The 27,531-nt window shown below is 39.2% G+C and overlaps 1 protein-coding gene across 3 annotated transcripts in view; it reads right to left on the bottom strand.

Annotated features, from left to right (window-relative positions):
* Window positions 1-1,600: 1,600 nt before the first annotated feature.
* ANP32E (acidic nuclear phosphoprotein 32 family member E) overlaps window positions 1,601-27,531 on the bottom strand; it is a 44,608-nt gene continuing 18,677 nt past the window's right edge. Inside the window, exons 1-7 of one of the 3 annotated variants that reach the window (XM_006049213.4) lie at window positions 15,536-15,913; window positions 12,420-12,569; window positions 11,818-11,940; window positions 10,929-11,094; window positions 9,661-9,839; window positions 5,189-5,246; window positions 1,601-4,303 (exon numbers count right to left, since the gene is read on the bottom strand). In XM_006049213.4, the coding sequence (XP_006049275.1) occupies window positions 4,233-4,303; window positions 5,189-5,246; window positions 9,661-9,839; window positions 10,929-11,094; window positions 11,818-11,940; window positions 12,420-12,569; window positions 15,536-15,589 (801 nt within the window). In that variant the 5' untranslated portion in view covers window positions 15,590-15,913 and the 3' untranslated portion in view covers window positions 1,601-4,232. Of the gene's footprint in view, window positions 4,304-5,188; window positions 5,247-9,660; window positions 9,840-10,928; window positions 11,095-11,817; window positions 11,941-12,419; window positions 12,570-15,535; window positions 15,923-27,531 lie in introns of those variants that run through there. The other 2 variants (XM_025287936.3, XM_006049220.4) reach the window with 2 other exon arrangements.

The raw sequence follows: 27,531 nt of genomic DNA, 5'->3' as shown, positions 1-27,531 counted from the left end.
GTTTTCACCAATGTTGTATGCCTAATTTGGTGGCCTGCAGATGTGTAATGTGGACATGTTCATTTTATAAATAACCAGGTACAAATGATGCTTTAACAAAAAAATAATTTGCAAATATTCATAAAATTGAAAGCCATTAACTTGGCTTGCTTCTGATTCTTTCTCAAGCAGAACTGCTGTCATGGGATAACCACATGGTCTTACCACACAGAAAGGTGGTGTGCGTATCCTACTCTGCAACCCCATGGACTGTAGCCTGCCGAGATCCTGTCCGTGGGGTTTTTCCAGGTAAGACTACTGGAGTGAGTTGCCATTTCCTCCTCCAGGGGATCTTTCTGACACAGGGATCCAATCTGTATCTCCTACTTTTGTGGTAAAACCCGTTCTCCATGTTAGGGCTCTTCATTAGACTAGTAACACAAGTAGCTGCCTAAAACCAAATTATCCAAGCCAGGTTCTCAAATCTTAGGCTGATTAGTACATGAAAAAGGAATGCAGTAGTAGAATGCTATTATTAAACAACAGCTGCAAAATAACATTGCATCCAGTACTAGGAAGAACAGAGGGAAAATCTTCAGCCATGGGAAGAATAAATGTCACATGTTCCAAAGCCTCTTTAAAATATAGAACAAGGAATGAAGTTGTGTTTGTTAGCTGCTCAGTCGTGCCTGACGCTTTGCAACCCCATGGACTGCACCCCACCAGGCTCCTCTGTCCATGGGATTTTCCAGGCAAAGATACTGGAGTGGGTTGCCATTTCCTTCTCCAGAGGATCTTACCTACCCAGGGATAGAGCCCAGGTCTCCTACACTGCAGGCAGATTCTTTACCGACTGAACTATGAGGGAAGGAATAAACAATACTTGAGTGTTTTTGAATCTCATTCTCTCAAAGAATGGCTTCATTATCTAACATCTCCACCAAAAACTAGTGTTACTACCATCATCTTTAACCTAGAAGGGATAAGTTTTGAATTGTTTTAAGCCATAAAACCAGAAAATACCATACTAATTTCAATAATCCCTGCAGTTGAAATGTACTTCAGTATTTTCCATCTCTCAGGAGGCAGAGTTCCATAATTAAAATACATGAAAACATTACTTAACATTATACTTGTTCCTTGACTTTATCAAATTCCAGAGTTGCCTACAAATGAAACTTAAAAAACCACGTATCACAAGAAAACCAAAATGAGAGCAGATAAAGTTTGTTTCGGGTTGGATTTACTCAAGATAAACATGCAAGAATTATTTGTATTTATATTATCTAAGGACTCTGAAGATAAACATACAGTACTAATGGAGACTTTAGACTCATTTTAGAAAACTATTTGCTGTACAAGAGGTTTATAATCACTTTGGGTATCTATAAACAATAGTTACTTCAACTGTAGATATAAAGTTATTACTTCAAATCAAAATACAAAAAGTACTGGCTCAGTTTGCAATCCCTTGGGAAAAGTTAATGAGTTAAACTATTACACTGTATTATCTCATATCACATTCGTGTTTGAATGTTAACTTTCAAGCTGATTCTGTTTTAGGAAAGACCTTCAAAGCCCCAGTGGTGATGTTCAAAAAATGAATGTCATACAGTGAAACTAATCAGTAACAACTCTTCAATTTATTTGAAGCAATTCACTTTCAAAAACTTTAAATTACAGCAGTCACAGAAAAAAACAGGGGTCAGAAACAATAAAATAATAATCAGTACTGCCTTTTTTTGTTTGTTTTTAACACTGTCATGGCTTTATTCAAAACACAGTTGCACAAAAGTATTAACTTCAAAGTTTTCAAGGAGGGTCTTGAGGAATTTAACACACTATATACATACTGCCATACAAAGAGCATTAAAATAGGACCAAAAACTTCTACAAAATATAAAACCCACCCTTACTTATTTGCATGAAAATATCACCCACAAAGCTAAATAACTCTTAGAAAGTTATTTGGAGGCTCTAAGTGTTGTTTTCAAACCAAAGAACTCTAATTTTGATCATTTTGATTGCACAGTAAGATGATTGATAAGAAAGTCAATATATAGATTTAACTTTTAAAGTATCTTATAATCTGGCATATTATGCAATAAGAATTCTTCGGAATTAAAACAGGGTATTATAATTGTTAAAAAGGAGTAAAATGTTAGCCTTTTGGAGATTCCAACCCCCCAACTAAACTTATCCCAACAGTTTTATTTCAGTTACACAGCTTTTTTAGTTTATCCAGAAATAACTTTGTAATTTTTTACTTTAAAACCCTGTCATACATTTTAAACTAAGAAAGAAGTAATACAGTTCTTAGTAATTTAAATGTGTCCCAGTATGAAAGTGTAACCAACTAATTTGCTGATACTTTTTAAAAACTTACACATATTCAAAACAAAGGGGAAAAAATTTTCAGCTAGCCAAAATTAAGAAAGCAATTGCCTTGAACATGGAGCCTCCACAACAACAAAAAAGATGTACTTGCCTACTCATAATATTATATTTAGTAGTTGTATAAGGAAACACACACTCGGTTATCCCAAATGTTTCTATTTTTAATAGACATCTACCTGAAAACAAATCTTTTTTTTTTTTAAAACAAATCTTAATATTGATTTAGTTTCAAATATTTTCCCAGCTGTCCAGTGTATTCCAATTAAATGCTATAACTGGTAATAATGCTTTAAAACTATACAAAGAATAAAGGTTCTGCTCAGAAAAATTAGAACTACTTTGCAGTGTGTGCGTTCTTAAGTCGGTTCAGTCATGTCTGACTCTGCAGTCCTATGGATTATAGCCACTCAGGCCCCTCTGTCCCTGGGATTCTCCAGGCAAGAATACTGGAGTGGGTTGCCATGCCCTCTTCCAGGGGATCTTCCCAACTCAGGGATCAAACCCGCATCTCTTATGTCTCCTGTACTGGCAAGTGAATTCTTTACCACTAGCGCTACCTGGGAAGCCCATGCTTTGCAAAGTGGTATCTAAATCATTTGGAAAGCTAATCTGATTTGAATGTCTCATTATCACCAGGCAATTGTTCTGACTTTCGGAGAAGGCAATGGCACCCCACTCCAGTACTCTTGCCTGGAAAATCCCATGGACGAAGGAGCCTGGTAGGCTCTAGTCCATGGGGTCGCAAAGAGTCAGACACGACTGAGTGACTTCACTTTCACTTTGAGGAACACAGTGCTGCTTCCAAGAGTCTCCTCTGTTCTTTTCTTTCTCCATCTTCCTAATACAGTCTGTATATCTTGTCAAGAAAGATTTACAGTAAGCAGAGTCTGTTGCATAAAACTGTATTGATAATAATATCCGTATTTCAGAAAATACTCAGTTTCTTTCACTTAGTTTGTTTAAGACTGACACAGGTCTGAAAAGGTGGTTGAGGTATAAAACAGAGTCATCCTGGGTGTCCCTGTTTCCCAACTGTTTTTTGAGAAGAGGGAAGGGAGTGAAACAAGAAAGGAAGGTGATCATAAGAGAATCACTGAAAGGAAAACAAGAGTGCACACTTAAAATAACAACCGTTGGCAGGCCATGATCTTCAGCTGGAGCAAGAAAGGGCTCACCTACATGTCTCTCAACTCAGTATAAGCAATTTTTCCTTGAAAACAAAAATCTTCTTAGTCACCTAGCTTAAAAGGTTTTAGAAGGTTCCACAAATGCCATGAACTATATTGTTGAATAGAACCTTTACTATTCTGCTCCTACTTTCCAAGCTATTCATGTGAAAAAAAAGCACTCAATTACCCTCAGCCCAAAAAAAGGCACTGCCTTCAAACTAAAGATCTCCGGGTTGCCTCTAAAAAAATAACCAACTTAGCATTCAAGAGACTATTTTCATTCCAGATTTCAGCCAACTGTGATTTCAGTGAATTTATAAATAACTTTAAAACCCTATGAATGAAATGCACCATACTATGCCTGTGTAAAAGCGATCATATTTTAATTATGCTAAAAATGACTAATACAATGAGCTTTAATTAGAAAATTTAAGATTCTAAATAAACTGCTAGGGAATTTCACAATGGGGGGGTCAATGAAAATTTTTCTCTACATACAATATGATCATTAACAGACTAGTTAATCTTATTTGGAATGATAAGGCAAAAATAGTAAAACCACACTTTTCCTATAAAAAGTTACACATTATATTCTGGAGGGATAGCTATCATACAAGAAGAAACAAAGAAGATGTGATCACTCTATTGCACACCCAGGAACATTAGGAAATCTGGTCTTAGAATGATCTAGTCATCTTCTTCCTCTCCATCATCTTCAGCATCTCGTTTCCTCTTTTCCCCTCGAAGACCTTCTTCTTCTGAAAAAATAAAAGGAAAACTGTTCATAATACTTAATTTTAAATGAGTATATGTTAGGCTACAAAATTTTGAATCTATCTTAGTTAAAGTTAATGGCACAAGAAAATTATAGGTTAGGTTTCCCCTCTGCATTACTTTTAAGTTCAGTATTGAAACAACCTTAATAGACTTAGAAATCCATAAATAATGACAGCTTGCTATGCACCCTTGTGGCCAAATCATGAAGTACAGATCAAGAAACATTAATGGAACTGTTACTAAATTTTTAAATTTCTTGAAAGACCTAGGTAAAGAGAGTGAAGTGAAGTGGAGTGGAGTCGCTCAGTCATGTCCGACTCTTTGCGACCCCGTTGACTGTAGCCTACCAGGCTCCTCCCTCCATGGGATTCTCCAGGCAAGAGTACTGGAGTGGGGTGCCAGTTCCTTCTCCAGGGGATCTTCCTGACCCAGGGATCAAAGCCGGGTCTCCCACATTCCAGGCAGACACTTTAACCTCTGAGCCACCAGGGAAGCCCAATGAGAGGGCAAATCTAAAACAGGCATTATCTGGAGTTCAACTGCTCTTCTCTCATAAATAAGGTTTCACCCTCTTCAAAATGAAAGGCTATAAAAAAATAATAAATTGAGCTTATGGTCCCATTATCTCTTCATTCCTGTTTTCAAACAAATGTTATAAGCTGGTTTTGTTGTTTTTTTTTTCTTTTAAATGGAATTAATGAATGTCCTGAGAAAATTCCTCTTTAAAAAGGTTTTATACCTTTCAAGGAATTGTGTGATATGTTACCAATATCAAAGAGATCAGTGATAATTTGAATTATAGACACATTCTTTAAAACCCATGAAAAAAGGCTTTTTAGGATTTTTGAATGGCTAATGTAACTCACCCTCTTCTTCTTCTTCTTCTTCCCCTTCTTCAACATAGTCATCATCATCATCTTCATCCTTGAGATTCAAAGATTCAGTTTGAATATGACACAAATAAACTTATTTAAAAACAGAAATAGACTCACAGACACAGAAAACAAACGTATGGTTACCAAAGGGGATGAAGGAGGGATAAATTGGGAGTTTGGGATTAGGAGCTATAAACTACTATATACATAAAATAGATAAACAACAAGGTCCTACTGTATAGCACAGGGATCTAATATCCTGCAATAAACCAAAATGGAAAAATTATGAAAAAGTGTATATGTGTGTGTGTGTGTGTGTATATATATATCTGAATCACTTTGTTATATACCAGAAACTAACACAACACTGGAAATCAACTATACTTCAGTTTCTTCATGAAAATAAGTTATGGTTGAGAACAACAATGTTCAAAAGAACTTTCTGCAAAAACAGAAAATGTTCTGTATCTGTGCTGTTCAATGCAGTAACCACTAGTCACACACAGCCAACTGAGCATCTGAAATGTGACCAGTGCAAATGAGGAACTGAATTTTATTTTACTTTAACTAAATAAGCAAATGTGCCCAGTGGCTAATAGACAGAGTAATTATTGACTATTTCAAAGACAGTCTTCTGTTTCATAGACTGAGGAAGGAATCACCTGAATCATAGCTCCAACACAGTTATACGTATGGAGTAAGTCACTTAATCTCTCTGGACCTCAGTTTTCCAATCAATGAAAGAAGTATTCATCTAGAAAGATCTCTAAGTTCTTTCTACATCTAAAAATCTACACAGCAAAATAGCAAATATCAATAAAAATCAATAAAATTTGATCTATAACTCTTGTGGGATGAGGTGTTTTGGATAACTAAGATTTAAACACAGCCTAAAAACATCATAACCTTTTTTTTTTAAGCAAATTGGGATAAAATCTCTAAAATGCATTGCACACTTCTACCATTTTATGCTAAACCTTTTCCTTGAATTATCATAGTCACCATTTTGACGATGAGCAGTATACTAATTAGTATATGCCAATTTCCTCAAAGACTATTAATATATGTAATGTGGTTTTCTCCTTTTTAAAGTGACTCTTGGCCTCTACTTTGAGTTGTATCTTTTCCTAATGCCTGCTCTTTTACAGTTACTTACAATGTCAATTTTAATCTGCTATGGATTCAGAAACTAAATCAACAAGCTTACCAAAGAACTGAATATAAAAGAGAAAAGAGGTTTAGAGTAACAGCTTGAATATTCTCCTACAAAGAAAATGTCTTTTGTTACTTAGACCTTTTACACTTTTACATTTTAAACATTACTGCCTTGTGCTTGGTTGTGTTCCAGATGGTTAAGTTCTAATATATATTTTTAAAAATGCAATCAATCTAGAGACCCCCTCCAATCTCAAAACAGTGTACACCTCCTTAAAATAGTTTAAAATGGCAAATGTTAAAAACTGCTTGGGAGTTAAGAAAAACTTGGATGACCACCTTTTTCAAAATAACCACAGCTCCATTTGTATCTAGAAATATTAATCAGAACCTATTTTTCCCCCATTTAGCTTGAAGCCCCTAAGAAACTAAACTGCATGACACGTATCAGAAACCGTTCTCAGTCAATTCAAACCTTAAAACACTCCATACCAGGACATCCAAGCTACAAAAAGCATAAGCAACTGATGGGGTAGCAAATAAACTAAGCAACTATAGTAAAAATCAGGAAAATGTGTGGGCTTATACTCACATAAAAAAGGAAGAGAAGGGGGTAGAGGAGAGAGGGGAGAGAAGAGTAGGGAAAGGGAGAGGAAAAGGAGAAAGTAAAGAACATTTTTTTAAACACTTCAATCTGCAAGGAATGACAAATGAGGGTATTTAAATATTTATAAATTAAAAAAAAAAATCAAACCACTTGAAATACTAATCACATGTATTCCATGGTAATTTAGAAAAGCTCAACTTTAAAAAGCAAATTATTTCTCTGGATTTTGTTTTATACAAAACATGATTAATCAATTCATGTTTTTATGCCTTTTTAAAAAATATATCATCTTTTTATGCCTTTAAAAAAATATATATCATCTAGAGACTTCCCTGGTGGTCCTTTGGCTATGACTCAGTGCTTACAAGGCAGGGAGCGTGGAGTTCAGAAAACTAAAACCTGTGTGCTACAATGAAGACCCAGCACAGCTAAATACACACACACACACACACACACACACACACACACACACACACATAATCTATTAGATTACCAGATATTTGCTCTGTAAAGATTATGGTCGCTTCCTAATTAGTGATTTATAAAATGTTTCCTCTTTTGTGTTAATACTGTGAATAGTGCAAAAACACGGTAATTCCCAGTTCTCCTAAATCCTCCATCTCCATTTTTAATGAAGTATACTACATATTACTCCTTCTTTATACATATTAATTCCTTACATCTGAAGAGCAGCTGAAATAGAAATAACCCAAACAAAAAAGTAGCTAATCAAATATCATTTCTATTTCCTTCTAATTTTTTTTTAATCTTACTTTCTGAAGGTTCTTTGGCTCTTAGCTTCTAAAAACAAGACTTCATTTTAAAAAACACCCAAATTATCTCATCATGATCGATAACTTCTGGACTCAGCTACCTGGGTACCACATTGACTTAATGTTATATATATTATCTTAAAGATGTTTGCTCTATACTTCACCACATCATTTTTAGTTAATATTTCCCAATACTCAACAGAAGGATGAATATAAACATTCAAAGTTAGCTGAAGGTCATTTTTAAATGACTTAATACTATTTAAAGAAGAATTATTGGCACAGAAAGTAAAAATCAACTGCAAGGACTGGTGGTTTAGTGGTTAGGACTCTACTTCCACTGTAGTAGGGTCATGGGTTTGATCTCTGATCAGGGAACTAAGGTCACACAAATGGAGCAGTGCAGCCAAAGGCAAAAAAAAAGTCAAATTACAAAATAACAAGTCTATTATTTTACTAAATAAATTAAAACTTATGGGGAAAATATTCAAGTTGTATGCTGATAAAAACTGAATAGGTTGCCTTTCTCCCTGAATACTTAAAAGTTCTATTCTTCATTATTGTAAAGATCCTAACTCACTAAGGCCCCAAGCAAATTTAAGTGCCATTTTTTTTCTATACTAGTTTCATATTTAAAATGGTATCAGAGAAAAATCATCATTAATCAGTGATACTGTTTAAGTAATGTACAAGTCATTAGGGAAACAAATAAAAATACAATTTCTAGTCTAAATAAGAGGTTATTTTTAATAATAAATATTAAATTATGAATGATGAAAACAAAACTCAATAATTTTACATTAAGAGAAAACTTAATAACTTATCTAAACTCCCAGCAATTACAGATCATTCGTTCTAGTCAACTGACATTTCCTGTGAACCTACTATGTCCCAATCAATGTATTAGATGCTGAGACACAAAGATGAATAGCTCCTCCCTAAACGAGCCATCTAGTAGAAAGTGGCCAAATAAGTTTTTACAAAATGTCTATAGGTTCAAAGGTAAAAGAGGAAGGAGTGTCTGTCCCTTTAAAATTACAGAAAGCTTCAATAATGAGGCAACTCCAGAGCTGAGTGTTTAAAGGATCATGAGGCACAATTTGAGTAGTGGTTACACAAGTGTGTACATATATAATATTTCATGGAGTTGTACATAAAATCGGTCCACTTTACATGCTTTAGTATATTGATGTTTACCTGAGAAAAAAGAAAAGTTCATTAGAAGGCATGGCTAGCAAGTCGTTTCGGATAAAGTAAACAATGTGTGTACAGACAGAAAGGCAGTAATAGCTTCGTGTGATGATTTAATTCGGTACTAAGGGAGATGAAGCTAGAGAAGGAAGCAGAGGCTAGATAATGGAGGGCCTTGTATATCGTGGTGGTAACAGGGAAACATTAAAGGGTTTCAAGCAGGCTAGTGATACAATCACATTTGCATGCAGACCACACAGGCAAGCACTGTGGAGGATACACCTAAGTAGTAACGCTGTTCTCAGAGAGACCATTTAGAAAACTACTGGAAAAGCATAAGCAAAAAATAATTAGGGGAAAGGAAAGTTTCCATGAGTGCCTACAACGTGCCAGCAACTAGATACTTCACAGATACTAGTCTGTTAAATCCTTAACGACTCTGAAGTTGGTATAAATCTCAGTTGTATAAATGCATAAACTGGGGCTCAGAAACACTTGTAAAATGTTTCCACTATACCATGCTACTGAGGGAAAGATGGATTTGAAAGTTATCTGGGAGGCAAAATCATAGGGTTTATGATTATCTGGATATAGTATGAACTGGGGGACAGTAGGGGAAAAAAGCAGGTGGATACACAGAGTTGTGGAAAAACTCAAATTTCTACACAACTTACTTTTTATATTACTTAATGCTATGCCTAAAGAGTTAATTTTCTCTACACATAAGGTCTATTCACCTGAATTTCTTCTTTCATCAAGTATGAGAGGCCCACCTCCTCTTCTCCCTCTCCCAGTTCTGAGCCTGCTTCATCTTCATCCTCATCCTCATCCTCCTCTTCTTCTTCCTCCTCTTCCTCATATCCTTCAGGTGGACCAGCTTCATCTTCCTCTTCCTCTTCATCATCTTCATCTCCATCTTTTAGAATATTTTAAAAGATGAGCAAACATCTGGGCAAATATTTTTGCTCTGGCCCCTCAGATTCTTAAGCCAATGGGTAGAAAGTATCTCAGGGTGATTTTTTTTTTAAGATTTCTCTTTTATAACATCCCTATTTACTATTTGAGAAATACAGTATCTAAACATTAAAATTTTCCCAATGTATAGATTCTTTTAAAAACATTACATGTACTGAAGTTGATTTTACTTCATAGTCTTTAAAACCTGTCAATCATTCCATCATTTTGTAAAACTGTTTATCCATCAAATTTCTTCTTTCAAGTGAATAACTTTTCAACCAATAGCAACAGTGTCCCATCACTAACAACAGCTGTTCTGTCATCTGATCTATTAGTCACCCATTTATCTGAAAATGTTCAACTCCTAGAACATTTCCATCACCCCCTACAAAAACAAAAAAACCTATATCCATTAATAGTCACTCACTATTCTCCTCTCCCAGATCCCTAACAATCATTACTCTACTTTCTGTCTCTATGAATTTGCCTACGAATTTGAGGCAAATGCCACATATATTGTATGACATTTCATATAAACAGTGTCATACAATATGTGGCTTTCTGAATATGGCTTCTTTCACTTAGCAGAATGTTTTCAAGGTTCACACACATTGTAGCATGCATCAGTACTTCAGTCATTTTTATGGCTGATTAAGATTCCATTGTATGGATATATCACATTTTGCTTATCTGTTATATACTTGTTTCTACTTTGTGACTTTTATGGATAATTATGTGATGAATGGTTTTTGGTTTGTTTTTAATACTATTTTAAAAGTTACCCCCCTCCAAAAAAAGTTACCATTTTACTGAGTAGTGGTGAGGTTTACATAAATATAAAATTTCATGGAGCTTAACATTATAATAACCATTAAATTCCCCAAAGCAATCAGAAATCTGAACAAACACAGGACTAGGGCTGTGGGTTTTAAGTTTTTCTTGTCTTACATCTTTTATTCCCCACACTTAAATACCCAAGTCCAATCTAATTTACTAGCTAGGGTAGAGGCTATAACTGTGACACATTTATAGTATTAAGAATGATTACCCTCATCATCCTCCTCTTCTGAGTCTGGTGCTTCATTATCCTCCTGGTCAAATCCATCTAAGTATGTGATTTGCTGCAGCAGTTCAAAAATACTTTCTCTGTAATCTTCCAGGTTTGTGATCTCACAGTTAAACAAGTCAAGACTCTTCAAATTTTTAAGATTTTGCTAGAAAGGTAAAAAGTAAAAAATTACATTCACGATTTAAAATCTCATGTTACTCCTTTTTAATTCATGAACCAGAAAATGTATAGAACTTGAAGTCAAGAGAATTCCAGATGTTTAGAATTTTCTAATGAAGGGTTATTGTATCGAGCACAGTTAATTCTAACAGGCCCTCGCAGGTCAACGCCACAAGAGCAGGGACTCGGTTTCGGTCACTGCTCTCTCTAGCACCTGGCTTAGTGCTTTGCCTGTAGTGGCACTCAATATACTTTGTTGACTGAATCTGTGCATAAAGAGGCAACAACAATAACATGGTTAGTTTAAATCCACAATTAACCTTATTTTCAACAATTTCAACCTCCCCCAAGCTTTTTTTTTTTGCTAAGTTTTCAGAGTTTCACTTCATCTCCTTTCCTTCCCTCATACCAGGAAACTAGGAGCAAATAATGAAATAACTCAAAAAATAATCAAGAAAGAAGGAACAGAATTTAAGAAAATACTGGAAATTTTACAACCAGATATTCAACTCCTGAAGTTGATGACAAAATAAATTTCCTACTGATTTAAACATTTATCTGAATGTTTTATAATATTCAGATAAATCACAACATATAATAAACTCAAGTTTCACAAGAGTGAATTACAAGTCAATAGGATAAAACTCAAGCAAATCTCAGAAAATTCAACCAAAAAAAAGCAAGTCCCGAGACAAACCTTTCCACTTACCAAAGCTTCTACTGTACTGAGATCTTTGATTTTGTTTCCACTCAAATTGAGGTAAGTAAGATTTGGGCATTTCTCTGCCAGGACTTCCAAGCCTCCAGAAATTATATTGTCACTAAGTTCCAACTATATATTCAACATGAGAAGAAAACAAAGAATGGCAAAGGCTTAGGGACACATTTAAGATTTCTAAAATATTATCAATTTAAAGAAGAAAACAATTGTCATTCTCTTTGCCTTCAAGAAAGACTTTCAGAAGTCTTTAATTTCCAAATTCCCATCTATGATCGCCAAATAAAATATTAGAATCTCTATAGACTTCTAACCAGGTTTGGTTCCAGTTGTATAATAGTTGTATATTACACTTCAGAGAAAAACATTTGGTAGGTGTTAAGTTCATGTCATAAAGTGATTTCATTATTAAATTTCCACAACCAAAGCAATATTACAGTGGATTTCAAAATGCTAAACAACCCATTTTCTTACCTCTAGAAACATAGAGGCTTCTGATTAAAAGGCAGAATCATCATTTCATGTGGGAAAAAATGTGCGTAATAGCCCTTGACATCAAAATCATGATACTCTCATGCCTAATGCCAACTTACCTTCCGAAGTTTATTTAAGCTGGGCAGCCGGGCCAGTGAACTTAGTTCCACATTAGCCATACTCAGAAACTCTAGTTTTTTAAAAGTATCATTCAGGCCCTCAATTTCCCCATTGACACAGAGGCAATTATCAAGGACCAATTCTGTTACCTAGGAGAGAGAATATGAATGATTCTTCAGTTTGTTTAGCAAAAAGACCTGGATCCTGACACTCTGGAAACATGAATATTAAAACCACCAATCCCCTTATATAGATCCTTTTCATTCTCCCCCAAAATCGAAACACAAAGTCTGATATCTTAAGTTAATTTTTTAAAATTTAAACTTGGGCTAAGACATTCAATGCCTGCTTCAAATCACTAATAAAATTTTTTTTTAATATATATTTGTTTATTTAGCTGTACTGGATCTTAGTTGCAGCATGTGGTATCTAGTTCTCTGACCAGGGATTCAACCTGGGTCTCTTGCATTGGGAGTACAGAGTCTTGCCCACTGGACCACCAGGGATGTCCCACTAATTAAAAAAAAATTTTTTTAATTGCATAAGAAATAAAGCTTTGAAAAAAGTCCCATGTGAAACTTGTTTCTGACACTTGTGAAAAGGATCCTCAACATCAGGGCATATATTTATGCAGTAAGGAGACACTGAGGTTACTGAGAAAGGATTTAAGTAAGCCCTAAAATGGCAGGGAGAAGAAAGGCAATTGTTTTATTCCCTCTTTCACTTTGAAACCCCCTTATCTTTGGTTGTCACCATAACTCAAAAATACGTTGTTACCTTTGATGAAGAAACATTAGAAAGCTCCTTCTCAGACAGCCCAGCTTTCAGATGTTCTTTGTTCTAATATCAGTATCACCCAGAACAACACATCCTTGACTAAATGTTATTTTCCCCTGCCACCCTGGTAGAATTTCTGTAACTTCTCCCCAGTCGTGGAAGGGCAGATGCTGGATCCTCTATCAGGTCAGAGTTGGAGCACAAAACTTTCTGGTGTGGGCCTAAAAGGACTTAAACCTAGAAAGGAGGCAGGAAACCTTGGCCCTCCATTCTCAATGCAAAAATACGTTTGAGATATTTTGAGAAATAAATGTTAGCAACTAGGAATGCCACCTTCTCTATTTGAACATGACATGGTATTTCAGGAAGCAAAGGAAGGCATCATAATCTGTTTAGAGCAGAAGAAGTCAAGGCCTAGAAGGTTAGCATGACTGCCTGGGGTCAGTCACAGGTGGGGCAGGGCTGTGCCTGCACTCAGTCTCAGACTCCTAGTCTAGCTGAGTGGAGGAAAGGGCCACTAGATTTGGTGTCAGAAAACCAGTTTTTCCACTTGAGTAAGGAACTTCACTGCCCTGAGACTCCGTTTGCTTAGTTGGATTCTAAAACAATACCATCCACCTTACAAGTTGGTCGGAAGTAGTAAAGTAAATAACAAACTCGAAGAGTGCTTTGTAAACTGTAAAGGGCTATTCAAATATAAGAGACCGTTATTACACCACAGGGGAAGGAGGAGAGGCTGCAAAAAAGTGACATCCGGGACTCCCCAAAACTGGCGAGAATATTACTAGGGATAGAACAGGTATAAAAATGGGGGAGGAGGGGCAAACCCATTTTTCCAACCAAGACATAAAAGCCCATTCGAAATGTGTGCTTCTGCGAGACAGCTTTTTAACTTTGATTTTGTTTTTTCCTTAAGTCCTTAAAGAGTAGGCCCTAGGAAACTTCAAGTTATCTGTGGGATGATAGTAGTGACTCTTTTTCCTCCTCCCTGCCCCCCACCAATTTCATGGAAAGGTATTTTCTAAAAAGTACGTAAAGATCTCGGATTCCCACTCCTCACGCCGCTACAACCTACCGAAAGGACCCTACGCTGGTACGCACAAGCACCACCTCTACGCCTCCCGAAAAAAATATACCCCTTATATTGCAATTTTAGGGTTTATTTCGAAGGCTGCAATTAGCAAGACGCTAGACGTTTTCCACTGAGAACAGAAACGCGAGGTTCCTCGCTGGCTATGGGCCCCGCTTTCGCGACCTGCCGCTCCGACCGACGGGAAACCCCAGAAGGGGCGGGGACTCCCCAACGAAAAAAGGGGTCGCCTCCCAGCCCGCGTTCCCCCCAGCGCCTCCGCCCCGGGCGGGGAGGACCGGGTGAAGTCGAGAAGGCTCCCTCCAAAAAGGAGGCGGAAACGCCTTCCGCCCGACCCCCGAAAAGTTGACCGCGACCCGCCTCACGTGGCCCCTCCCAAGCCTGTCTCTTTAACTAAGGCGACAGCAGCGAGAGCGCATCATTTAGTTTCGCCGAACCTATCTTTAAGACGCGAAACTTCTACGACCCATTTATTTAGTTTTGTGAAACCGTCTCCCGGGATGAAAACTGGAGTTGCAGCCTCCACGACACGACACGCCGAGCCGAATTTTGTTACACCGCGGGAGGACGAAGGGGATAAAGTCTCGTGTCCCCTCCCCACCTCCGGTCACTACGACGAGTCCCAAAACTTCCTCGCGGCCAGAGAACCAGCCGCTGACCCAGATTCCGCCTGGCGGCGGTCGGCGCGCGCCGCTTCCCGGGGGAGTGGGCGCCGCCGGCAGCCCGCCGTCCTTCCGACTACGCAAGCGACCCCAACCAGCGCCCGGCGCGATGTCGTCGAACGCCCAGGGGCCTCGAGGCCGGGGACGCCCCCTGGCCCAAAAAAAGAGTTGGCAGCACTGCAGAAAAGTTGGACTAACTTCTCAGGCGACGATGGCTGCGGCAGAGGCGAATGGGACTGAGGGGTCGCGCCCACGCCGCCGGCCCTAAGGAGCAGGAACATGGGCAGCGAAGCCGCTGAACCATCCCCAACACCCCGCTTTCAGCCCCCACGAGGCCACGACGCCTGACTCGAGGGGAGAAGGGGCTAAGCCCCCAAGCACACACAAAAACGCCCCCTAGAAACTTAAGCCCTTCGCCATTTTAAGATTTTAATGATTTAAAAGTTAAAATTGAATATCTCCCTCCAGCCCTACCCAGAAGGGGGTTAATTCATTACCCCTCCCCACACACCCACCAGGACCCCCAGAAACCCGATCCTCCGAAGACAGGGCTCGTGAGGAAGGGGAGGGGGCTGAGTCATCTCACCTCCTCCGGGGCTCTGTCCCTTAACTCCAGGTTAATCCTCTTCTTCATCTCCATGTCCTCCTCCTGCTCTTCTGCTACTACTCTCCTCCCTTACCTTTTCCTGCTTTTCCTACTACCCCCAACCCTAAATTTTTAAAAGATTTGGAAATGAATGAAAAGAAAGGCAAATATAAACGCCCACCACCACCAGATAGGTATGGGGAAGAAAGAAGAGAATCACAAATGGAGTCCAAGGAGTTGGGACTCTAACTCGGCTGCCCCCACCTCCTTGTCCACACACTCGCGCGCGCACTCACACGCACACACATACACACACCCTCAGTTCCTTCCCCTTCAATGGCTGCTCGGAGACTGAGCCTCCATGACACGGCACCGCCAACCCCCTGGCCTACACTCCACCCACCTCCCGAATGTATTGGTGGATTCTTCAGCATCTCACTACTCCATTGGGTTACATAAATGTCTATCAGTCTTTAGGGCGGACCTGAACCAGAAACAGTGTGTTTACTGGCTGCGACCAAGCGCGCAGTTAACTCCGATAGGTCCAGGAAGGTGTTCGTCCCGGAGAAATGATTTTGAATCCCAGCAGTCCCCCTCCTTTTCTTTGTGTGATTGGCGCGCTTTCCCTAGGCTATCGGACGGTTCTGAAGCTTGTTGGATTTCTTTTTGTTTTTGTTTTTGTCTTGTCTGTTTTTAATGTTAAAGGAAGGAAGAAAACATCCTTCTTACGGGCGGAAGTTGTGAGACAGATAATTCAGCACACTGCACCCACCCGCTCCTGGCGGTTTTAAAACGCAGCTCTTGCTTTGCAGCCAAGGTGAACAGCAACGTGCTCACCACGTAAAAAGCATGCCTTCGTGGCACTGTCCTGCAGGAGACAGGCTTCTGGTGCAGAACCAGAACAGGGATAAAGATGGTAGTTTTAACTTTAAGCATGAAGGACAAAACGATTTTGAAAGTAGTTGGGTGAAGTATGATGTTAGGCACCTTTAAACAAAACTACCCTAGAGGGCTTGTTCTTAAGGTAATTGTTGCTGTAATAAACACTAAGACCACGGAGGGAAAACAATGCTGGCCTAACGAAAATCAGACATCAATGCGCATAGAAATAGTACCGCAATGCCTCTCCTTTCTAAAATTCCTTTGGTCGGTTTCCAAGGAAATCTGTAGTTTAAATGTGCTTTTAAAAGTCTATCAATGTGGAATATAAAAGCGGTATAAGAATGATTTTTTAAACTTTTGTCTTGAGAGTTTAGCCTTTCTTAGTTCTTGCTTAAATTCTGTTCTTTTCATTCCCTTACACCTTTCTCAGGATAAATACCCAAAGAAATTCCCGCTACTTTGGGGAAGGAAGTAGGTGACTTAGTCCAACTTCCAGAACTGTTTCTTTACTATTTTTCCAGCTTTGCAGGTTAGAGACTTTAGGATTTCCTATCAGATTTCTAACGGCTCCACATTGCCCCACCTTCCATACTTCTCCCTAACAAGACACACAGCTCCTGAAACAGGCTTGCATTTAAAATGTAAATATTTGGAATTTGTCACGTTAAATAAAAGAAAACAAAATAGTGATTGCCTTTTCCTTGCCAAGTGTTTCCTTTGAATTCCCTGAAAAGGAGGTTTTATGAAGATAAAAACAGCTGGAAGAGGGAGAGATTTTGGTATAAAATGATATGACAGGGACAGGTATTTGGAGTTAGTATTTATTTGTTTGTTTGAACACAGGCCAAAGGAAGTCAAGATGATACAAGAATGAATCAAAATGAACTGAGGAGCAGTTCAAGAAGAGTTTTTTTTTTTAAGACAAGGAAAAAGGGGACTATAAAGAAACACATTTTAGTACCAGCTTAGGAAGTTCTGTGTTCTGATCCCACTAGCCATTGCAATCTGAAACTCTGAGTGGAATCCCAAAGACAGTTCAGGGAAAGAGTCAGATTAGGGAGTCATCCATATATGAATGATAGCTGAGGGCATGAGAACAAAATAAGATGTTCACAGAGAATGTATATAAGAAGACTTATCAGGCAAAGGAGAGCAAAGCATGGTTGAGGAGACAGACGTTACGTTGTCTACCAAAGCTGTCAGAGAAGCTAAGGAGCAAGAAGAAAAGAAGGAAGTGAATTTGTAGGGGGGAAATGTATGCAAGCCAAAGAGTTTCAGGGGATAGATGATTATTGGGGTTAAACAGTAGGGCTTTTTTTATCAGAACACAATAGATAGAATGGGAGAGTGGGCTAGAAATAATGAATGTGAGGAAAGGCCATGGTAAGCCTAGACAGGGATTCCGAAAGTGGACCTTACCCCCATACCCATTATCCCCTCCCTCATATCATCTTTTATCTTCATATCTCAATACCTTGAAACTTTCTAGTCTCGGTGAAGAAGCTAGGATAAACAAGATGCTGGAGAGGAAAGACTCCCCATAAGGCTGGCGCACAGAAAGAAAGGTGCCTAGGAAGGAGTTGAATGAAGCTAGCGGATAAGTGCATGGAGCTTAAGTGAAGGATAAAAGAATGAAATACAGTCAAACATGGAAACAACCTAAATGTCCATCAAAAGATGAATGGATAAAGAAGATGTATATTACGTATATATAATATAATGGAATATTACTCACCCATAAAAAAGAATGAAATAATGCCATTTGCAGCTACATGGATGGACCTAGAGATCATCATACTAAGTGAAGTAAGTCAGACAGAGAAAGACAAATATCATATGATATCACTTATATGTGGACTCTAAAATATTACACAAATGAAATTATATAAAAAACAAAAGCAGACTTAGATATAAAGAACAGATTTGTGGCTGCCAAGGGGTAGGCAGTGCAGAGGAGGAACGGATTAGGAGTTCGGGATTAGGGGGTGCAAACTATTATATACAGCATGAATAAACAACAAGGCCATACTGTATAGCACAGGAAACTGTATACTCAGTATCCTATAATAAATCACAATGGAAAAGAATATAAAAAAAGAATATATTTATATATGTACAGTATAAGTGAATCACTGCAGTATACTGGAAACTAACACAACATTGTAAATCAACCATACTTTATTTTTTTAATTGTAATTTTAAAAAAAAATGAAGGAAAGGACTTCTCTGGTGGTCCAGTGGTTAAAAATCCACCTGCCAATGCAGGGGACATAAGTTTAATCCCTGGTCCAGGAAGATCCCACATGTTGCAGGGCAACTAAGCTGGTGTGCCACAACTACTGAGCCACAACTCTGGACCCATGCTGTACAGCAAGAGAGGCCACCACAGTGAGAAGCCTGCACATCTCAACAAAAAGTAGCCCTCACTCACTGCAACTAGAGAAAGTTCATGCACAGCAACAAAGACCCAGGACAACCAAAAATATAATTAATTAATTTTTTAAAAAAGGAATATAGTTAAGGAAAAAGCCAAATTCATGAACTAAAATACATTTTAAGCTGAAATAATGAGGCAGACATCACCTAGAGCCAGACCTCCTGGAATTTGAAGTCAAGTGGGCCTTAGGAAGCGTCACTATGAAAAAAGCTAGTAGAGGTGATGGAATTCCAGTTGAGCTATTTCAAATCCTAAAAGATGATGCTGTGAAAGTGCTGCACTCAATATGCTAGCAAAATTGGAAAATTCAGCAGTGGCCACAGGACTGGAAAAGGTCAGTTTTCATGCCAATCCCAAAGAAAGGCAGTGCCAAAGAATGCTCAGACTCCTGCACAATTGCACTCATCTCACACACTAGCAAAGTAATGCTCAAAATTCTCCAAACCAGGCTTCAACAGTACATGAACCAAGAACTTCCAGATGTTCAAGCTGGATTTTAAAAACGCAAAGGAACCAGAGATCAAATTGCCAACATCCGTTGGATCATCAAAAAAGCAACAGAGTTCCAGAAAAACATCTACTTCTGCTTTATTGACTATGCCAAAACCTTTGACTGTGTGGATCACAACAAACTGTGGAAAATTCTGAAAGAGATGGGAATACCAGACCACCTGACCTGCCTCTTAAGAAATCTGTATGAAGGTCAAGAAGCAACAGTTAGAACTGGATATGGAAAAACAGACTGGTTCCAATTTGGGAAAGGAATACATCAAGGTTGTATATTGTCACGCTGTTTATTTACTTATATGCAGAGTACATCATGAGAAATGCTGGGCTGGGTGAAGCACAGGCTGGAATCAAGATTGCAGGGAGAAATATCAATAACCTCAGATATGCAGATGACATTGCCCTTATAGCAGAAAGCAAAGAAGAACTAAAGAGCCTCATGGTGAAAGTGAAAGAAGAGAGTGAAAAAGCTGGATTAAAACTCTACATTCATAAAACTAAGATCATGGCATCCAATCCCATCACTTCATGGCAAATAGATGGGGAAACAATGGAAACAGTGACAGATTTTATTTTCTTGTGCTCCAAAATTACTGCAGATGGTGAATGCAGCCCTGAAATTAAAAGATGCTTCCTCCTTGGAAGAAAAGTTATGACCAACCTAGACAGCATATTAAAAAGCAGAGCCATTACTTTGCTGACAAATGTCTGTCTAGTCAAAGCTATGGTTTTTCCAGTAGTCATGTAAGGATGTGAGAATTGCACTATAAAGAAAGCTGAGCGCCAAAGAATGGATGCCTTTAAACTGTGGTGTTGAAAAAGACTCTTGAGAGTCCCTCGAACTGCAAGGAGATCCAAATAGTCCATCCTAAAGGAAATCAGTCCTGAATGTTCATCGGAAAGATTGATGCTGAAGCTGAAACTCCAATACTTTGGCTACCTGATGTGAAGAACTGACTCACTGAAAAAGACTCTGGCGCTGGGAAAGAGTGAAGGCAGGAGAAGGGGATGACAGAGGATGAGATGGTTGGATGGCATCACTGACTTCATGGACATGAATTTGAGCAAGCTTCGGGAGTTGGTGATGGACAGGGAAGCCTGGTATGTTGCAGGCCATGGGGTCTCAAAGAGTCAGACACAACTGAGCTACAACTGAACCTAAAGAGGTGGGGTTTAAGTGGCCAATGAAGAGTGAGATTAAGTATTTAGGAGCAAAGGAGTGGAATGAATGAGAGGGTGGTTCAGACACTCCTTTAATCCACCAATAAGAACCATATGTCCGGATATTATTTAACTCAGTATGTCTTTAATGTTCAAAAACTAAAATTATCAGCTGCTGAATATTTTGTGTTGCCTCTCCAGATCCACTCTTCACTGTTCTCCACGCTGCTCTGTGCCCCAAAACCACATGAACTGCATCAAGTCCTATGACTTCCTGTATTTGGTCCATGGGGCAGGGGTGCTGGCAGGAAATCAAAAGTCTGGAGGAGAGTAAGGTTGAAGTATTTTTTGGAAGTTGGGGCCTCTGAGGAAGCCCAAACTAACCCATGAGAGAAATCACATGGAGAAGCCTCCAGCCAACATGAAGAGGTGTGAGGTACCCAGCCAGCCCTCAACTTCTCCACTGTCTCATTGCAATCACAAAAGAAATCCTGAGCCAGAACCACCCAGCTGAGCCCATCTCCAATTCCTGTCCCACAAAGCCATGAGAAATAATAAAATGATCATTACAGCTTTAACCCTCCTAATTTGGAGTTGTCATACAGCAATAGTGGCTTAAACAACCCCTTCTCTAGCTGTAGCTTAGTTGTGTCCAACTCTTTGCAGCCTTATGGACTGTAACCCACCAGGCTCCTCTGTTCATGGGTTTTCCCAGGCAAGAATACTGGAGTGGTTTGCCATTTCCTACTCCAGGGGATCTTCCCGACCCAGGGATTGAACCCTCATCTCCTGTGTCTCCTTGATCAGCAGCTGGGTTCTTCACCACAGCGCCACCTGGTAAGTCCTGAAAAATCCCATAGATCACATTTTTCTGATCAAGTCTCACTAGTATCCTTTTGTTCTGTACAGCTGATAGTCATTCTACTCTTTTTAGTTTTGCTTAGGCTGATCTTCTGGGCTTCCCTGGGTTCAGTTGGGAAAGAATCTGCCTGCAATGCAGGAGACCAGGTTTGATTCCTGGGTGGGGAAGATCCCCTGGAGAAGGAAATGGCAACCCACTCCAGTACTCTTGCCTGGAGAATCTCATGGACAGAGGAGCCTGGCGGGCGACAGTCCATGGGGTTGCAAGAGTCAGACACGACTTAGCGACTAAACCACCAGGCTTTTCTCCTACTTTAACCAAAAAGATTTTACCTCCCCTGAATCATTAGAACTTATTAAACTACTTATTCAACATTTATCTTATGCTGCCTTTTAAGTCATGTCTGACTCTTTGCAACCCAGTGGACTGTAGGCTGCCAGGTTCCTCTGTCCATGGAACTTTCCAGACAAGAATACTAAAGTGGGTTGCCATTTCCTATTCATGTGCTGTGCTTAGTCACTCAATCATGTCCAATTCTTTGCGACCCTGTGGACTGTAGCCTGCTGGCTCCTCTGTCCATGGGGATTCTCCAGGCAAGAATACTGGAGTGGGTTGCCATTTCTTACTCATAGGCGTTATTTAACTCTGGTTTGCCCAACCAAAGTGGAATTTCCTAGAGAGAAAACAAGTCAATAGCTCAGCTTCCTCTGCCATCACTCACAGGACTTAGCACAGGGCTGAGCACAAGGTGGGTCCTTAAGACATGTTTAGTAATTGACTATGTCTCAACCCGCAGATGGTAATTTAAATTCATACTTCCATTAGAAAATAAAGAGTTTGGTTAATGCCTGCTTGGGGCATAGGTGACAGAGTAGAAAGGAATTAAGGATGACTTCAAACTTCACTTTCTCTTAACTTTTTGCCTTTCCCTTTTCCAAACTGGTTTACTTGCAGCCTCAAGACAAAACTAAGCTGGTACAACCAATGCAAGTGCATTTTCTCCCGAGTGCAGACTGATTTGGAACCACCAGAAATTTTTCCTGTCCATACCTCTGAAAAATTTCAGAAAACCATCCAACAGGGTCACCACTTCCCCTCTTGACAACAGCATAGATGATGAATACTGAGAGAACATAATTCTACAATGCCCAGCATTTTGATATTCTATGGAAAGCTTCCAGGTCAACACGCTCCAAGGAAAAGTAAGCTGTTATATATAAAGAAGTTCAACCATGCTGAAGGAGAGAGAGGCCATATATAGAGAGAGGCCCTAGAGAAAGAGAGACTATAAAGAGAGAGAGCCCAGACATCCCCCAGCTCTCCCAGCCCAATGGAGGCCCCAGCCATGTGAGTGAAGCCATCTTGGATCCTTCAGTCCTTGTCAAGCCAACACCATATGGACCAGAGATGAGCCATTCTGCCATGCCCTGCCCTAATTTCAGAATCTTGAGTAAATAAAACATGGCTATTGTTTTATTTTTTTTCCAGCCACGGAATGTGGCTTGCAGGATCTTAGTTCCCCTACCAGGGATCAAACCCAGGCCCGGCATTGAAAGCAGGACATTCTAACCACTGGACCTCCAGGGAATTCCCAGCATGGTTGTTATTTTAAAATACTCAGTTTTATGGTGATTTATTAGCAATGGATAACTAAGCAATAAATAACTAAAACTAGGGATATACCCAAGGTCTTATGATTAGTGCTTCATGAAGATGAATCCCAAACCCAGTTCTTCTAGTCAAACTTCAAATCTATTTTCAAAGGCAATCATTATAATCATGTTTAATTCATGTACACAAAATATTCTGTTCCCTAAGATATCCTTACCTACCATTGATGCTCAAAATGCCACACATATATATTCAATTTTATGACCCCTGTTGAGATGCAAACACTATAGGATAATTAATAAGTATAGTTAATTATTCTATTAAAACTTAGTTGAAGATATTTATCAGACTTTTTTGAGAAGAGGTTTTGATTGGCACCATGAGTACTATATAATGTTTGAACTACCACACATTCTCTAGGTTTTTTAAATCACATTCTTTTTTAAATTTAGGGTTCTTTTCTCTGTAGGGATTATCAGTGAGTGGCAAACAGGGAAGCATACATATCAATAAATTCTTGACTACTGCTATGTGAATACCAAATTCTGTGAAATATCTGCAACAGATTAAAATTCTAGGTTGAGATTTCCCAGTTTGAGTCACCTCTTTAGATGCTAAGAAAGTTACAAACCAGTTTTAACATTAGTCAAAGTCAAACAAAGTTAGGAGAGTAAGTCTCCTAGAAATAAATCCATATTGTAAATAGATTTGCAAATAGAAATGATTTAGAGATTTTGCACTCTAAGAATTATTGCATCACTGCATTTCTCCAGTAGCAAAGATAATAAATATTTGCCTTAAAAGAAATATGTAACCTCAATAACAAGGTAACATTCAAAAAATAACTTTAAACTTGTAGTTAAACATGGAGAATTTAATACAGTACCTGCTTAACTCCATTCCTTCCCAAACCTATTAAAATGACTTTAAATGGATAAACCTAAACCCAAAAGAACAAAAAGACTGATCAAGGAGAAAAGAGTTGATGAGAGAGCACAACAAAATTTTGGAATCTGTAAAGCTGATGGACCATGTAGTTCAGAAATGCGTTTTCCTCACTTCTGAAGTTTTCCTTCTTGGGACAAAAAGAGCTCGGTTAGTGTAGCTGGGCCTCTCCCAGCCCTCTGTTCATCCACCCTCAGTGGACTGTTCCACTTCTTCCATCCTCTGTTCTCCTGGGAGAGGGAGCTTGTTCATCAGCACATGCACATTCTGCTGTGCTCCTCCACACTGAGGTCTGCCCCAGTCCAGGCTGCCTGGTTCTGGGGAACAGTTAACAGGCCCACAGACTCTCACACTAAACTGCACCCTCCAATCTGGCCTCTGACAGTAATAAGGCCTCTAAAAGTAATAATTGACCTCCATATTTACTTCTTGCTTCATTTCTCAACTTGTTCAGGAATGTTCAGGAATGCTATTATGGGGATCCCCCTTAGAAATCCCATTAGACTAGAGGTAATTGCCTTAGCAGAGAGGAGAAAGTTGAAACTTTACTGTCTGCAGAAAATTAAAAGACAATCTGATTTATATTGTAGAACCCCAAAAAGATGCTGAATTTGGAAACACTAAGAACCCTTGAAGATGAGGGTGAATGTAAGGCTAAAACAGAAGAAATGGCAAAAGGTCATGTTCAGATCAGATCAGTCGATCAGTCGTGTCCAACTCTTTGCGACCCCATGAATCGCAGCACGCCAGGCCTCCCTGTCCATCACCAACTCCCGGAGTTCACTCAGACTCACATCCATTGAGTCAGTGATGCCATCCAGCCATCTCATCCTCTGTCGGCCACTTCTCCTCCTGCCCCCAATCCCTCCCAGCATCAGAGTCTTTTTCAATGAGTCAACTCTTCGCATGAGGTGGCCAAAGTACTGGAGTTTCAGCTTTAGCATCATTCCTTCCAAAGAAATCCCAGGGCTGATCTCCTTCAGAATGGACTGGTTGCAGTCCAAGGGACTCTCAAGAGTCTTCTCCAACACCACAGTTCAAAAGCATCAATTCTTCGGCGCTCAGCCTTCTTCACAGTCCAACTCTCACATCCGTACATGACCACAGGAAAAACCATAGCCTTGACTAGACGGACCTTTCTTGGCAAAGTAATGTCTCTGCTTTTGAATATGCTATCTAGGTTGGTCATAACTTTCCTTCCAAGGAGTAAGCGTCTTTTAATTTCATGGCTTCAGTCACCATCTGTAGTGATTTTCGAGCCCAGAAAAATAAAGTCTGACGCTGTTTCCATTGTTTCCCCATTTATTTCCCATGAGGTGGTGGGACCGGATGCCATGATCTTCGTTTTCTGAATGTTGAGCTTTAAGCCACCTTTTTCACTCTCCACTTTCACTTTCATCAAGAAGCTTTTTAGTTCCTCTTCACTTTCTGCCATAAGGGTGGTGTCATCTGCATATCTGAGGTTATTGATATTTCTCCCTGCAATCTTGATTCCAGCTTGTGTTTCTTCCAGTCCAGCGTTTCTCATGATGTACTCTGCATATAAGTTAAATAAACAGGGTGACAATATACAGCCTTGATGAACTCCTTTTCCTATTTGGAACCAGTCTGTTGTTCCATGTCCAGTTCTAACTGTTGCTTCCTGACCTGCATACAAATTTCTCAAGAGGCAGATCAGGTGGTCTGGTATTCCCATCTCTTGAAGAATTTTCCACAGTTTGTTGTGATCCACTCAGTCAAAGGCTTTGGCATAGTCAATAAAGCAGAAATAGATGTTTTCCTGGAACTCTCTTGCTTTTTCCATGATCCAGTGGATGTTGGCAATGTGATCTCTGGTTCCTCTGCCTTTTCTAAAACCAGCTTGAACATCAGGAAGTTCACGGTTCACATATTGCTGAAGCCTGGCTTGGAGAATTTTGAGCATTACTTTACTAGCGTGTGAGATGAGGGCAATTGTGCGGTAGTTTGAGCATTCTTTGGCATTACCTTTTTTTGGGATTGGAATGAAAACTGGCCTTTTCCAGTCCTGTGGCCACTGCTGAGTTTTCCAAATTTGCTGGCATATTGAGTGCAGCACTTCCACAGCATCATCTTTCAGGATTTGAAATAGCTCAACTGGAATTCCATCACCTCCACTAGCTTTGTTCGTAGTGATGCTTTCTAAGGCCCACTTGACTTCACATTCCAGGATGTCTGGCTCTAGGTGAGTGATCACACCATCGTGATTATCTGGGTCGTGAAGATCTTTTTTGTACAGTTCTTCTGTGTATTCTTGCCACCTCTTCTTAATATCTTCTGCTTCTGTTAGGTCCATACCATTTCTGTCCTTTATCGAGCTCATCTTTGCATGAAATGTTCCTTTGGTATCTCTGATTTTCTTGAAGAGATCTCTAGTCTTTCCCATTCTGTTGTTTTCCTCTATTTCTTTGCATTGATCACTGAAGAAGGCTTTCTTATCTCTTCTTGCTATTCTTTGGAACTCTGCATTCAGATGCTTATATCTTGCCTTTTCTCCTTTGCTTTTCGCTTCTCTTCTTTTCACAGCTATTTGTAAGGCCTCCCCAGACAGCCATTTGCTTTTTTGCATTTCTTTTCTATGGGAATGGTCTTGATCCCTGTCTCCTGTACAATGTCACGAACCTCATTCCATAGTTCATCAGGCACTCTATCTATCTGATAGAGATAGATATATAGAGATAGAGATAGAGATAGAGATAGATATCTATAGAGATAGATATATATCTATCTAGGCCCTTAAATCTATTTCTCACTTCCACTGTATAATCATAAGGGATTTGATTTAGGTCATACCTGAATGGTCTCATGGTTTTCCCTACTTTCTTCAATTTAAGTCTGAATTTGGCAATAAGGAGTTCACAATCTGAGCCACAGTCAGCTCCTGGTCTTGTTTTTGCTGACTGTATAGAGCTTCTCCATCTTTGGCTGCAAAGAATATAATCAATCTGATTTCGGTGTTGACGATCTGGTGATGTCCATGTATAGAGTCTTCTCTTGTGTTGTTGGAAGAGGGTGTTTGTTATGACCAGTGCATTTTCTTGGCAAAACTCTATCAGTCTTTGCCCTGCTTCATTCCATATTCCAAGGCCAAATTTGCCTGTTACTCCAGGTGTTTCTTGACTTCTACTTTTGCATTCCAGTCCCCTATAATGAAAAGGACATATTTTTTGGGTGTTAGTTCTAAAAGGTCCTATAGGTCTTCATAGAACCGTTCAACTTCAGCTTCTTCAATGTTACTGGCTGGAGCATAGACTTAGATTACCGTGATATTGAACGGTTTGCCTTGGAAACGAACAGAGATCATTCTGTCGTTTTTGAGATTGCATCCAAGTACTGCATTTCAAACAACTAAATTCCCTTCCCAGCTCTGGCCCATAGAGGTCAAAATAAAATACTCTAAACTCAGAGACACCAGGTATAACTAAGGTAGGTTAGATGTAATGAAAACCGGCAAAAAAAAAAAAAAGTGAAAAATCTGTATTTCAATAAGAACTCTCCTCGAAAAATCAACCCCTTTCTTTTCTCCATCTTACAATTGGATGCAACTTCAGGTAAAAAAGTTAGAGATTTCCT

Source organism: Bubalus bubalis, chromosome 6 (genome assembly GCF_019923935.1).
Source record: "Bubalus bubalis isolate 160015118507 breed Murrah chromosome 6, NDDB_SH_1, whole genome shotgun sequence".
Classification (NCBI taxonomy): Eukaryota; Metazoa; Chordata; class Mammalia; order Artiodactyla; family Bovidae; genus Bubalus; species Bubalus bubalis.
Note: the sequence above shows the minus strand (reverse complement) of the source record. Positions and strands in the feature narration are given on the sequence as shown.